General features: G+C 36.5%; 2 protein-coding genes across 2 annotated transcripts in view; both read right to left on the reverse strand.

Annotated features, from left to right (window-relative positions):
• Nucleotides 1–15,085, reverse strand: part of LOC124358594 (fat-like cadherin-related tumor suppressor homolog) — a 798,539-nt gene that overhangs the window by 634,274 nt on the left and 149,180 nt on the right. The gene's annotated exons all lie outside the window — the stretch shown is intronic.
• On the reverse strand, nt 7,603–11,751 carry LOC124358595. Its single transcript, XM_046810901.1, has 4 exons — nt 11,580–11,751; nt 11,289–11,420; nt 10,287–10,541; nt 7,603–9,806 (listed from the first exon to the last, which is right to left on the reverse strand). Exons 1-4 carry the CDS (start codon nt 11,682–11,684, stop codon nt 7,809–7,811), a joined length of 2,490 nt encoding a protein of 829 aa, XP_046666857.1. The 5' UTR covers nt 11,685–11,751; the 3' UTR covers nt 7,603–7,808.

Consider the following 15,085-nt stretch of genomic DNA (forward strand, 5'->3'; position numbering starts at 1 on the left):
GATAACATTTAAATATATTATCTGTTGAGGTACACCACGGTCTATGCGAGTGCTACATACATAAACCTGATACAGACTGTGAGTGGCTCACTGCCTTCTGTCTTCCTACCTCGGACTAGATGTCAACATTCTTTACGATAACATTTAAATATATTATCTGTTGAGGTACACCACGGTCTATGAGAGTGCTACATACATAAACCTGATACAGACTGTGAGTGGCTCACTGCCTTCTGTCTTCCTACCTCGGACTAGATGTCAACATTCTTTACGATAACATTTAAATATATTATCTGTTGAGGTACACCACGGTCTATGCGAGTGCTACATACATAAACCTGATACAGACTGTGAGTGGCTCACTGCCTTCTGTCTTCCTACCTCGGACTAGATGTCAACATTCTTTACGATAACATTTAAATATATTATCTGTTGAGGTACACCACGGTCTATGAGAGTGCTACATACATAAACCTGATACAGACTGTGAGTGGCTCACTGCCTTCTGTCTTCCTACCTCGGACTAGATGTCAACAGTCTTTACGATAACATTTAAATATATTATCTGTTGAGGTACACCACGGTCTATGAGAGTGCTACATACATAAACCTGATACAGACTGTGAGTGGCTCACTGCCTTCTGTCTTCCTACCTCGGACTATATGTCAACAGTCTTTACGATAACATTTAAATATATTATCTGTTGAGGTACACCACGGTCTATGCGAGTGCTACATACATAAACCTGATACAGACTGTGAGTGGCTCACTGCCTTCTGTCTTCCTACCTCGGACTAGATGTCAACAGTCTTTACGATAACATTTAAATATATTATCTGTTGAGGTACACCACAGTTTATGCGAGTGCTACATACATAAACCTGATACAGACTGTGAGTGGCTCACTGCCTTCTGTCTTCCTACCTCGGACTAGATGTCAACAGTCTTTACGATAACATTTAAATATATTATCTGTTGAGGTACACCACGGTCTATGAGAGTGCTACATACATAAACCTGATACAGACTGTGAGTGGCTCACTGCCTTCTGTCTTCCTACCTCGGACTATATGTCAACAGTCTTTACGATAACATTTAAATATATTATCTGTTGAGGTACACCACGGTCTATGCGAGTGCTACATACATAAACCTGATACAGACTGTGAGTGGCTCACTGCCTTCTGTCTTCCTACCTCGGACTAGATGTCAACAGTCTTTACGATAACATTTAAATATATTATCTGTTGAGGTACACCACGGTCTATGCGAGTGCTACATACATAAACCTGATACAGACTGTGAGTGGCTCACTGCCTTCTGTCTTCCTACCTCGGACTAGATGTCAACAGTCTTTACGATAACATTTAAATATATTATCTGTTGAGGTACACCACGGTCTATGCGAGTGCTACATACATAAACCTGATACAGACTGTGAGTGGCTCACTGCCTTCTGTCTTCCTACCTCGGACTAGATGTCAACAGTCTTTACGATAACATTTAAATATATTATCTGTTGAGGTACACCACGGTCTATGAGAGTGCTACATACATAAACCTGATACAGACTGTGAGTGGCTCACTGCCTTCTGTCTTCCTACCTCGGACTAGATGTCAACAGTCTTTACGATAACATTTAAATATATTATCTGTTGAGGTACACCACGGTCTATGCGAGTGCTACATACATAAACCTGATACAGACTGTGAGTGGCTCACTGCCTTCTGTCTTCCTACCTCGGACTAGATGTCAACAGTCTTTACGATAACATTTAAATATATTATCTGTTGAGGTACACCACGGTCTATGCGAGTGCTACATACATAAACCTGATACAGACTGTGAGTGGCTCACTGCCTTCTGTCTTCCTACCTCGGACTAGATGTCAACAGTCTTTACGATAACATTTAAATATATTATCTGTTGAGGTACACCACGGTCTATGAGAGTGCTACATACATAAACCTGATACAGACTGTGAGTGGCTCACTGCCTTCTGTCTTCCTACCTCGGACTAGATGTCAACAGTCTTTACGATAACATTTAAATATATTATCTGTTGAGGTACACCACGGTCTATGAGAGTGCTACATACATAAACCTGATACAGACTGTGAGTGGCTCACTGCCTTCTGTCTTCCTACCTCGGACTAGATGTCAACAGTCTTTACGATAGCATTTAAATATCTTACCTTTAAACAATAAAATAAAAAAACTAAACAAATTAATTTTTAGAATAAATTATACTTTGTTTTGAAAATTATATAATGCAGTGTAGCTTTAATCGTAGTTTTGTACATTTAGAAATATAATTTTTTACCTAACGTGAATAGCCACTGCATCATTTCATGTAGTCGATCGCAGTGAATAAATAAATGTGATGTATGTGTGACTATAAGTTTTTATGAACCCATTCACTATGCCTTTGATCCCGCCAGTTAATCCGACGAAGTGCTCTTGCGCGCGCTGTAAAAGCTGTCTGGTTCTGGTTTTGGTTTGATCTTCTCAGAGGGCAATAAATTTAAACGGAACCTTATCTGTAACTCCGATGTAGTCGCTTGGTGTGTGGAAGATTAATTGGGTAATCGCACATTTACTTACGTCATGAAACTGCTCATTTAACACGATTGGTTTTAATTCTCTTTCGTCATCCGGGCCATTGATAAAACTCCTTATCACCAAAGGATGCGAGGGGTGGAACGAAACTCACATTGCGTTTATATTCACAGCTTAATCTAAACGTACGCACATTTACTCTAAACGTATGCACATTTGCTCTCAGCGCAGGCACATTTACTATAGACATACGCACATTTGCTCTCAACAAACGCACATTTACTGTAAACGTACGCACATTTGCTCTCAATAAACGCACATTTACTCTAAACGTACGCACATTTGCTCTCAACGCAGGCACATTTACTATAAACATACGCACATTTGCTCTCAATAAACGCACATTTACTCTAAACGTGCGCACATTTGCTCTCAACAAACGCACATTTACTGTAAAATGTACACAAATTTACTCTAAACTCACACACATTTTTGACCAGTCAAAGTATTAAATCTAATTTTTTACAAATATTTGTATTACATTTGTAATTTTTTCAGATTACTTAAATTTCATTTAAAAGGCTAGTTTCACGGCTAACATTTTAATTAGTGCTAATGTAGCCTATACAAACTTAAAACATTAGTTACTGTTTTTTGCGTATTTATATTAAATGCAGTAATTAAATTGGACAATTTAATCTTATTATACCAAGTGCGAGGGGACATATTTTAAAACACGGTTTAACAAATGAAAATTCACAAACAAAGTTTCGATAACATTGTGATCTATTTTACTTCGTTCAGCGTCTGCCTGTACTTTTACAAAAATGCATAACCCAGGAACGGTGTAAGTTATGGCAGTCACTTGGTTATAATAGGATGTAATTTTTGCTGGAAATATAAATTGACTGGAAACGTAAAATAAAAATAGTAAAATGTCATTTAATCTGTTACTTATCGTTCATTTATAAAATTTAGTAATTTTTGAAGTTATTCGTTAATTTTTTAGACGATCTTTTTTTGTTTTTGTTGGGTTTAAACAAAAAGTATTTTAATTTTTTTTAATTCCGCCATTTGAAACTATTATCGATCATTTCTTTCTTTCAGCATTAATTTACATCCTGATAAGATATACAAACGTGCAAAATTTTAACGATACCACAGACAGACGCACAAGGAAGCAAAAATACCATCGTGTTATATAATTAACATTTTAACATATTTATTCACATTTTAACATATTTATTCACATTTTAAAATATTAGTCCACACTTAACCGTCTTATACAGCTTAACAATATTAAGGAAAATATCAATTTCTTGTTTATACAATATCCCAATTTGGATACCAGCTTAGGCACTATCATTCCTGTAGTAAAGAGCTGGCTTGAGAAAAGCTAAACAGTTTACTACAGTATACAACGTAATTTTTCATAAATGAACAGCATCGTAAAAATGTTCTTAGTAAATAAGGAAGGAGTGCAAAACATGAAAGAGCAACACGTGTTAAAGATGTAAAGTCTGAGAGGCTAAACAGTATCGTATATTAAAAGGGAAAAGTTAGAGAGGGCAAGAGCAACAGCTGGCAACTCGTCGGTACATCCTGGAGGGCTGTATCTTTACATCTTTCTGCTTTTCCTCGCCTTTCACTATATTAAGAAGAGTAGAGATGAGTTCAAAAGCATTTCATATCTGTCTATATCTAAGGTATATTCATAGTTGCAAAAATAAACGAATGATCCTGCGCTGAACATAATATATACTCCTATGTTCACTGGTCTTAACCGAATATGTTTAATTAATTAAAATCGACATCAAAACAAAAATGTATAAGAAATACAAAGGATACAAATATTCCTACACAAGCTGGTATCAGCGCTGCCCAAAATTACCTTGATTCACGCCCAAACGTTACTATACCTAGTACTAATTTTATTCTTAAACTTATGACTAAACTTATGACCATGATTTTAACCCTAAATAATTTTACCTTTCAAGACCAAAATTCCCTTCGAACAAAAGGAACTGCTAAGGAACGACTTTCATTTTAATCTCAATAACTTTAGTGTTTTATACTTTACATGGTCTATCTCACCAGATTCAGTAACAAAAGGAAATGCTAAGGAACGACTTTCTTTTTAATCTGAATAAATATAGTGTTTATACTTTACATGGTCTATCTCACCAGATTCAGTAACAAAAGGAACTGCTAAGGAACGACTTTCTTTTTAATCTTAATAAATTTAGTGTTTATACTTTACATGGTTCATCTCACCAGATTCAGTAACAAAAGGAACTGATAAGGAACGACTTTCTTTTTAATCTCAATAAATTTAGTGTTTATACATTACATGGTCTATCTCACCAGATTCAGTAACAAAAGGAACTGCTAAGGAACGACTTTCTTTTTAATCTCAATAAATTTAGTGTTTATACTTTACATGGTCTATCTCACCAGATTCAGTCACAAAAGGAACTGCTAAGGAACGACTTTCTTTTTAATCTCAATAAATTTTTGTTTATACTTTACATTGTTCATCTCACCAGATTCAGTAACATACTTGGATAATGATGTATTTATTAAATATCGTAATTTGAAAACCAAAGTTCATATCAAAGACAGCAACAAAATGCAATATTTGCATTTCACCAGCTGCTATCCAGTTCACATTAAAAAAATCTATCCCTAAGAGTTTATTAATAAGGGCAAAAAATCTTTGTAGCAATCAATCTGACTATTATAACTACATAAACAGACGGTTTAATGTACTTTTTGAAAGGGGCTATCCAAAACATCTTGTAGATAAACAAAACAGATAATCGAAAACCAATTCCAGTGCTATTAATCCTAATGTTCCTAAATGCATTACTCAATATTTCACACGCCTTCATAAAATCAACAAAATTCTAAAGGTTTCTTTCCATATTTTGGAATCTTCCCCTGAAACTAGAAATTTATTTTCTAAGCCCCCTAAAGCAATCTTTAATAAACCTCAAAATTTACAAAACATTCTCTCCGAAATTAAACTATGAAGGTAATCCAAAAAGTAATAACATCAAATGTAACTTGTGCAATCCTTGTAACAAGCCAACATGTGGCATTTGTAAGTTGTTAATAAATTTCACATCTTTTAAAAGTAGTACAACTTAAAAAGAATATCCTATTAAAGGTAACATTAATTGCAAAAAAAAAAAAACACTACAAAAACCATCATTTATCAACTAACCTGTAAATTCTGTCCCAAAGATTATATATGAAAACCAGCATTCCATTAAGAGTGAGAATGACCAGTCATCGGTTTGACGTTATCCATGAAAATTAAGAAAGGCCATTATCTGCTCAAGCGATTCTACACAAACAAAATAAATTAGAAAATTGCTTCGGCCTAAACAGTAATGTAAATAGTTCTAAGTAAACCGTCCGGTATATATATATATATATATATATATATATATATATATATATATATATATATATATATATATATTTCACGTCTTAAAACAATAATTTCAAAGTTTAAGTTTAATTAAAGTCGATAAAACGTGGTAAATAAATTGTGTTATTAATTGAAGTGTGATTTAAGCAACTAAGGTCTCTAAGACAATAGGAAGATTGAAAACCTTGAGTAATTTATGGTACACGATTTTATATATGCAGTTAAATATTTTTCATTGTATAACAATTGTTATTGTATTGGATTGAACGACTTGTACTGCATACACTGAATTTGGTATTAAGTTAAAGATAGCGTACGTTGAAATCTACATATACAGGAGATTAGCAGTATTCTGACAGGAGTAACAGACAGTTCAGTAAGTAACTCATCTGGAGACCACGTGATGTTGGATACCAATTACTCTACAGGATGAGAAATCAATGAGTTGTATAAAAAAGACAATTATTATAGATAGATAATCCTCTGGTGATCAAGTGAACTGTCTACAGATACAGGAAAGTGTCAGTAGTCGGATAAGAGTCATAGAGTCATAAACATGAACTACAAGACAAGGTTTGTCTATAGATAACCCCATAGATATCATTTGACCTTGAAGAGAGGTCAGTCTATATATACCCCTAGGTACAGCACTGGCTCTTCAGCCGCAGTCACTAACTGTTGATACTGTAGGTAACACCTTGATCATGAAACTAAGCTACCATCACGATATATGGTAGTCATACTCCTGCTGACCCCTAGGTACAGCACTGGCTTTTCAACCGCAGTCACTAACTGTTGATACTGTAGGTAACACCTTGATCATGAAACTAAGCTACCATCACGATATACGGTAGTCATACTCCTGCTGACCCCTAGGTAAAGCACTGGCCCTTCAGCCGCAGTCACTAACTGTTGATATTGTAGGTAACACCTTGATCATAAAACTAAGCTACCATCACGATATACGGTAGTCATACTCCTGCTGACCCCAAGGTACAGCACTGGCTCTTCAGCCGCAGTCACTAACTGTTGATATTGTAGGTAACACCTTGATCATGAAACTAAGCTACCATCACGATATACGGTAGTCATACTCCTGCTGACCCCTAGGTACAGCACTGGCCCTTCAGCCGCAGTCACTAACTGTTGATATTGTAGGTAACACCTTGATCATGAAACTAAGCTACCATCACGATATACGGTAGTCATACTCCTGCTGACCCCTAGGTACAGCACTGGCCCTTCAGCCGCAGTCACTAACTGGACGTATGTATGCATAATGGAACCAACCCACAATGATGTCTAACTGAGAAAAAGAGGTTAAAAGTTTAGCGTGGGTCCCCATTCCCAGTAACAAAGAAATATATTCCAGATGTGTTTAATAAACATATTAAAGGCTTTATTAAGTTGTTAAATAAAATACCACAGCAAGAAATATAATATTGGTTGATATATTAAGGAAATTGTTGGTTGGTTCCCTTATGCTTAAATTCAAATAATATGATTTGAGCTTTATAACACAAGGGAACCAATTGATACAAATGTCTGTTATTATCCTGCAATCTTGTTTAATCTAAATAATTAAAGGTTTAAAAATACACCTCATTTTAAAAATAACTTTATTAAAAAATCTATTACTAATAAAATTACATAATATCTATTTGTATTATTTTTTAGTGTGTGGAAAACGTTATAACAATCAGTTACATCGTTGATGAAAGTTGGATCTTTTCATCTCTCATACGTCATCACTAGTATTTATTTTTATAGTAGAACAAATTAAAAAAACTAGAACATAATGCTATATTCACTTAATTGATATTTTCCTCAGCCTCTAGTTCAAAATCCAGATTCGCATTGAAACCATCAATATCATCTTGTACGTTGGTGTCAGAGGAAAATTGTTTGTAAAATTCCTTCGCATCTGATGGGATTAAACTCATGATTGACTTGAGATCTTTTAACTTAGGCAATGAAATCCCTTTTCCATTGGGCCATAGGAGTGGTAAATTTTCTGCTAATCGCAAGTAGCACGTATTAGCTCCTACCTTCTTCTTTTTCTTTATATCAATTTCTTGTTGCAGTCCACCTAGACTTGTCCTTACAAATATTGAGAAAGGTTTATCTTTAAAGATTTCAATTTCTCTGAACTTAAGCCATCCAACTTTTATTCCATCTACATCTTCTTTCCTGTTTGTTATTTTCTTTTCTAAATCTGATGTGCTAAAGAAGTCCTCTTTTTCCATTCTTGTTACAATAAACTTGTTCTTTCTCCTACAATTCTCCATCACACTTATGTAATCTGAATCTGTGTACATTCTCTGTTGTGTCTTCAAGTGGCACTCGACATCCCCAAACTCTGCGTCATTGGGAAGGTAAGAATGCCCTGGAATCATGTACCTTAAGACAATGTTTTCCAAGGTCGGGTGTAAGCTAAGGACATGTTTGAGGAGGAGAACTATTTTTATGCTCCTGTTCTGCCCCCCACATGAATCGGACCACAAGGTCAATTCCTTAATCCCAGGACAATTTTCCAAAATATGCCTCTTCAAACAAGAGCCAACCTCTTGAGTACCTCGGCCAGCAGTATTCTCCAGCCAAACATTAAAATGACCTTTACCAGTTTTCCCCGAATGAATACCCAGATTATAAAGCATGATTTGTCGTTTATAGTAAATGACATTTGTCGGCAGACGAGGTAATGGTAGGGTTTTTTGAAGATCAAAAGACAGCGTTTGTTTTGATTCAACAGTTTTTGCCGTTAGTAAGTCGTCCTTGAACTGAGCTCTTACTTCTTCGACTAATTTCAGATGAGCCTCATGTTTTATTTTAATTTCATCTCTCTCTATATCACTGGTAGTTGAATTTTCCAGGGCATGTAGTGTGTCACAGGTACTGCAGGTGTCTTTCTGAAGTGGTTTCCGTTTTAGGTTAAAATCTGCATAAAATATTTGATTATATTTTGATTGGGACACAGGATGCTCTACTTCAGCCTTGTACAAACTGTACATACGTGGCAATGTCATATCAGGGGGTAACCAGCATGATTCTGTTGTCGTTCTACAGTAGTGGGACTTGTATGCTGGAATTCTTTTAATGTGGTTTCGGACTTCTTCAATCCGTTTGTCTTCAATCTTGTTACTGCCACCACATTTCCCCCTTTCATCTTTCACATTATCGTTTTTAAGCTTTTTAAGAGCTGTATTAATTCTTTTTGTGGACACTCTTAAGGTTTGTACGTACATATTCCTGCAAATAACAGTATTGTTAATTGTATATTTCCTTGTAAACTGTCTTTTAGATAGTTGTACTGTTGGTCTTTTTGTTTTTTCTTCCTGTACTGATGCACAAATAAACATGTTTTGGGCATTATAGTCCCCCAAATCATAAAATTTCTTAAAAGTGCTTTTTCTTACTTCAAGTGACACTTTCTCATTACACTTGCAAGCACAATGAAAATCCCTGAAGTTTTTAGGGTACACAACTTTTCCTGTTTGAGAAATGTATTTTTTATTACTATTTTTCCTTTTTTTTCTGATATCTCTAGATTGATGTGCATACTTTCTCTTCCTACCTTTCTTTGGTCTTCCTGAACTGTCAATTTCTTCAAAATCAGAACCACTAGAAGAGCTATCATCTGTTATGCTAGGCGTTTCGTCTACTACTTCTGCTCTGTTGTTATCAATCTGGGGTTCAGCAATTACTTCGACTACTTGATCCTCAATGTTCGGTTCTTCAGTATTTAGTTCACCAACATTAATTAAATTATTTTGATTTCCAGTAATTAGTGGGTCATCATCTTGCATACTCTGAAAAAAAAAACAGATTATTAGCTTCAGGGTCATAATAGGCAGTTTGCTAGTCTAATGGTTAGTGTCTTGGACTTAAGTTTAAGAGATCATGGATTTAATTACTTGGATGCTCAATCACATGCTGGGAGAATGAATGAGTTTTCTTTAAACACATTTCAGTAAAACTTGAGTAAAAATATTACTTGGGTATAAAGTATACTTTAATAAATATTCATTTTCAACCATTTATTTTAGACATAACATCTTTAAAATAAAAATCTTTAGTTGAGTTAGTAGTACAGCCGACTGATTTTCTGGTTATGATCTATTCATAAAATACAACATTGACAGTACCATAGCCTAAGAGCCGGAGCAAAGATATGTTACAAACGATCAATAATTTTAAGACATTAAGAGATCTCTACCAGATAACTGGAAGATTTTTTACGGACCTGAAAAGAATTTATGTATGTTAAAATTTGTATTCCTTTTTCTTACCTCATGCTCTTCCATTTCCAGATGAGGAACAATATGAAAAGAGTTAAGATCATCTGGTGCATGGTTAGTTCCATTTTCTACCATCATTCTTCCAATATTATCTGTAATTTCAATAGCACCAGATAATTGAACACTATCACCATCATCTAATATTGAATCTGTTAGACTAGGTTCTTGTGATTTGCTGGTATCAAATGAAATATTTGGAAAGTCGTACACAATTTCCATTTTTGAAATATCCAGGTAGCTTGTATCCTAGAACAGAACATAAAGTTGTAAATTGAAGTAGTTCAGATTAAAAGAAGTATTTTGTCATTTTTGGCATAATTTCTAAATAAGATAGTCATGAACATGAATAGTAGCTTACCAATCCTAATTATAATAATATAACCTAACAGCTTTGCACGCTGACAATCGAAAAAATTAGCAAATAGGCGATATTTTGAAACCTTTTATTTAGTATTTAATTTAGGCCTAGTATTGAACTAAAAAATCCAATACCAAACAAAAAGTTTGGTAACTATGCAGCAGTTGGTACTTGTGGAAAAATATATATTTTTAAACATTTTTCCATGTAAAATTACTTGCTGAACACGATTATAATGGTCTTTTTTGTCGGAAACGCTGTTAAATTCACTTAAATGCTACTTAAAGTACAGATTTCAATGATTGTAATCTGCTGCCTTGGAACATTTAACGACTTTTCCGACAAAAAAGACCGTCATATTCATGTTCAGCAAGTAATTTTACATGGAAATTAGTAAAAAATATTGATTTTTCCACAAGTACCAACTGCTGCATATATACCAAAAGTTCATAAATAAAGGCTAGGCCAGTTTTTGGTACGTAATACTGCAAGTAATGTGTAGAAAAAATCTTTCTGCCATTAACACCACTACCCTAAACTTTTGCCAGTTTGTTAGCTATTGTTATAGGCTAGGTTATGTTCGAAATAAATTTGTATCTGTCCTTCAGATAAGTTTATACCAAATCTAAACTTACCAAATCAGGCATGTTATTTTCCAACATTTCATTGAGATCTACACCGTTTTCTCCTTCATTCTGTGTAGGTTTATGTGATATAGGACTATCATTGCAGACATAGCTATGCTCTTGTTGTATATTTGTCGACTCCTGAAACAAAGGCAATTAATTATTTATTTTACTGGAAAATATTAATTTCATCTTATTTTAATGTATATTTATTATTATTACAATATTTCATTATAAATATAAGTAATTATTAGTCAAGGCTCAAAAACCTATTATTTAACCTAAAAATTATGTGCTTACCTGATCAGTTTCCAATAACGTAGGCTCATGATCTGGTTCAGAAGAATCAGGGGTTTGAACTTTTGCCATTTCCATAATTAACAAAGTTCTTCTCTTTATATCCATTTTGTAACACTTAGACACAATACAGACATAAAACAATCATTTATGTTACTCTATTATTATTGTATTGCAAGCAAGTTTATCTAACTTCAAACTTGGTTCCTGTATGCAAAACAGCTGATCAAGATGAAGACTACACAACAAAGAGAATCAAGTTGGTTGGTTCTGTTATGCATATTACAAAACCAGTCTCTGAATTTTGAAACAAAGAACCAAGCCACTTGGTTCCCTTATTCATAATATTGAATCCGACATACAGCATTTGATGTTTTTTCATGATTTTTTTTTTGCATTTGTAGTTTCAAAGCCAGTTAAAGTAAAAAAATCAGGGTATAAATTCTTTCAAGCTCTTCAAGATGGCGGTGATATCTCAATTTCCCAAAAATTGTTGGTTGGTTCCATTATGCATATATAGGTCCAACTGTTGATATTGTAGGTAACACCTTGATCATGAAACTAAGCTACCATCACGATATACGGTAGTCATACTCCTGCTGACCCCTAGGTACAGCACTGGCCCTTCAGCCGCAGTCACTAACTGTTGATACTGTAGGTAACACCTTGATCATGAAACTAAGCTACCATCACGATATACGGTAGTCATACTCCTGCTGACCCCTAGGTACAGCAATGGATCTTCAACCGCAGACTCTAACTGTTGATACTGTAGGTAAAACCTTGATCATGAAACTAAGCTACCATCACGATATACGGTAGTCATACTCCTGCTGACCCCTAAGTACAGCACTGGCTCTTCAACCGCAGACACTAACTGTTGATACTGTAGGTAACACCTTGATCATGAAACTAAGCTTCCATCACGATATACGGTAGTCATACTCCTGCTGACCCCTAGGTACAGCACTGGCTCTTCAACCGCAGACACTAACTGTTGATACTGTAGGTAACACCTTGATCATGAAACTAAGCTACCATCACGATATACGGTAGTCATACTCCTGCTGACCCCTAGGTACAGCACTGGCTCTTCAGCCGCAGACACTAACTTTTGATACTGTAGGTAACACCTTGATCATGAAACTAAGTTACCATCACGATATATGGTAGTCATACTCCTGCTGACCCCTAGGTACAGCACTGGCTCTTCAACCGCAGTCACTAACTGTTGATACTGTAGGTAACACATTGATCATGAAACTAAGCTACCATCACGATATACGGTAGTCATACTCCTGCTGACCCCTAGGTACAGCACTGGCTCTTCAACCGCAGACTCTAACTGTTGATACTGTAGGTAACACCTTGATCATGAAACTAAGCTACCATCACGATATACGGTAGTCATACTCCTGCTGACCCCTAGGTACAGCACTGGCTCTTCAACCGCAGTCACTAACTGTTGATACTGTAGGTAACACCTTGATAATGAAACTAAGCTACCATTACGATATGCGGTAGTCATACTCCTGCTGACCCCTAGGTACAGCACTGGCTCTTCAACCGCAGACACTAACTGTTGATACTGTAGGTAACACCTTGATCATGAAACTAAGCTACAATCACGATATACGGTAGTCATACTCCTGCTGACCCCTAGGTACATCACTAGCTCTTCAACCGCAGACACTAACTGTTGATACTGTAGGTAACACCTTGATCATGAAACTAAGCTACCATCACGATATACGGTAGTCATACTCCTGCTGACCCCTAGGTACAGCACTGGCTCTTCAACCGCAGACACTAACTGTTGATACTGTAGGTAACACCTTGATCATGAAACTAAGCTACCATCACGATATACGGTAGTCATACTCCTGCTGACTCCTAGGTACAGCACTGGCTCTTCAAACGCCCACACTAACTGTTGATACTGTAGGTAACACCTTGATCATGAAACTAAGCTACCATCACGATATACGGTAGTCATACTCCTGCTGACCCCTAGGTACAGCACTGGCTCTTCAACCGCAGACACTAACTTTTGATATTGTAGGTAACACCTTGATCATGAAACTAAGCTTCCATCACGATATACGGTAGTCATACTCCTGCTGACCCCTAGGTACAGCACTGGCTCTTCAACCGCAGACACTAACTGTTGATACTGTAGGTAACACCTTGATCATGAAACTAAGTTACCATCACGATATACGGTAGTCATACTCCTGCTGACCCCTAGGTACAGCACTGGCTCTTCAGCCGCAGACACTAACTTTTGATACTGTAGGTAACACCTTGATCATGAAACTAAGTTACCATCACGATATATGGTAGTCATACTCCTGCTGACCCCTAGGTACAGCACTGGCTCTTCAACCGCAGTCACTAACTGTTGATACTGTAGGTAACACCTTGATCATGAAACTAAGCTACCATCACGATATACGGTAGTCATACTCCTGCTGACCCCTAGGTACAGCACTGGCTCTTCAACCGCAGACTCTAACTGTTGATACTGTAGGTAACACCTTGATCATAAAACTAAGCTACCATCACGATATACGGTAGTCATACTCCTGCTGACCCCTAGGTACAGCACTGGCTCTTCAACCGCAGTCACTAACTGTTGATACTGTAGGTAACACCTTGATAATGAAACTAAGCTACCATTACGATATGCGGTAGTCATACTCCTGCTGACCCCTAGGTACAGCACTGGCTCTTCAACCGCAGACACTAACTTTTGATACTGTAGGTAACACCTTGATCATGAAACTAAGCTACCATCACGATATACGGTAGTCATACTCCTGCTGACCCCTAGGTACATCACTAGCTCTTCAACCGCAGACACTAACTGTTGATACTGTAGGTAACACCTTGATCATGAAACTAAGCTACCATCACGATATACGGTAGTCATACTCCTGCTGACCCCTAGGTACAGCACTGGCTCTTCAACCGCAGACACTAACTGTTGATACTGTAGGTAACACCTTGATCATGAAACTAAGCTACCATCACGATATACGGTAGTCATACTCCTGCTGACCCCTAGGTACAGCACTGGCTCTTCAACCGCAGACACTAACTGTTGATACTGTAGGTAACACCTTGATCATGAAACTAAGCTACCATCACGATATACGGTAGTCATACTCCTGCTGACCCCTAGGTACAGCACTGGCTCTTCAACCGCAGACACTAACTGTTGATACTGTAGGTAACACCTTGATCATGAAACTAAGCTACCATCACGATATACGGTAGTCATACTCCTGCTGACCCCTAGGTACAGCACTGGCTCTTCAACCGCAGACACTAACTTTTGATACTGTAGGTAACACCTTGATCATGAAACTAAGTTACCATCACGATATATGGTAGTCATACTCCTGCTGACCCCTAGGTACAGCACTGGCTCTTCAACCGCAGTCTCTAACTGTTGATACTGTAGGTAACACCTTGATCATGAAACTAAGCTACCATCACGATATACG

Source organism: Homalodisca vitripennis, chromosome 3 (genome assembly GCF_021130785.1).
Source record: "Homalodisca vitripennis isolate AUS2020 chromosome 3, UT_GWSS_2.1, whole genome shotgun sequence".
Lineage (NCBI taxonomy): Eukaryota > Metazoa > Arthropoda > Insecta > Hemiptera > Cicadellidae > Homalodisca > Homalodisca vitripennis.

What these genes read in the sequence shown, in the direction of transcription:
- LOC124358595 (XM_046810901.1), bottom strand. Translation starts at nt 11,684, where the DNA reads ATGGATATAAAGAGAAGAACTTTGTTAATTATGGAAATGGCAAAAGTT. An exon ending in CGTTATTGGAAACTGATCAG is followed by an intron (nt 11,421 to 11,579) that starts GTAAGCACATAA and finishes CCTTTGTTTCAG; the next exon opens with GAGTCGACAAATATACAACA. An exon ending in TGGAAATGGAAGAGCATGAG is followed by an intron (nt 9,807 to 10,286) that starts GTAAGAAAAAGG and finishes TTTTTTTTTCAG; the next exon opens with AGTATGCAAGATGATGACCC.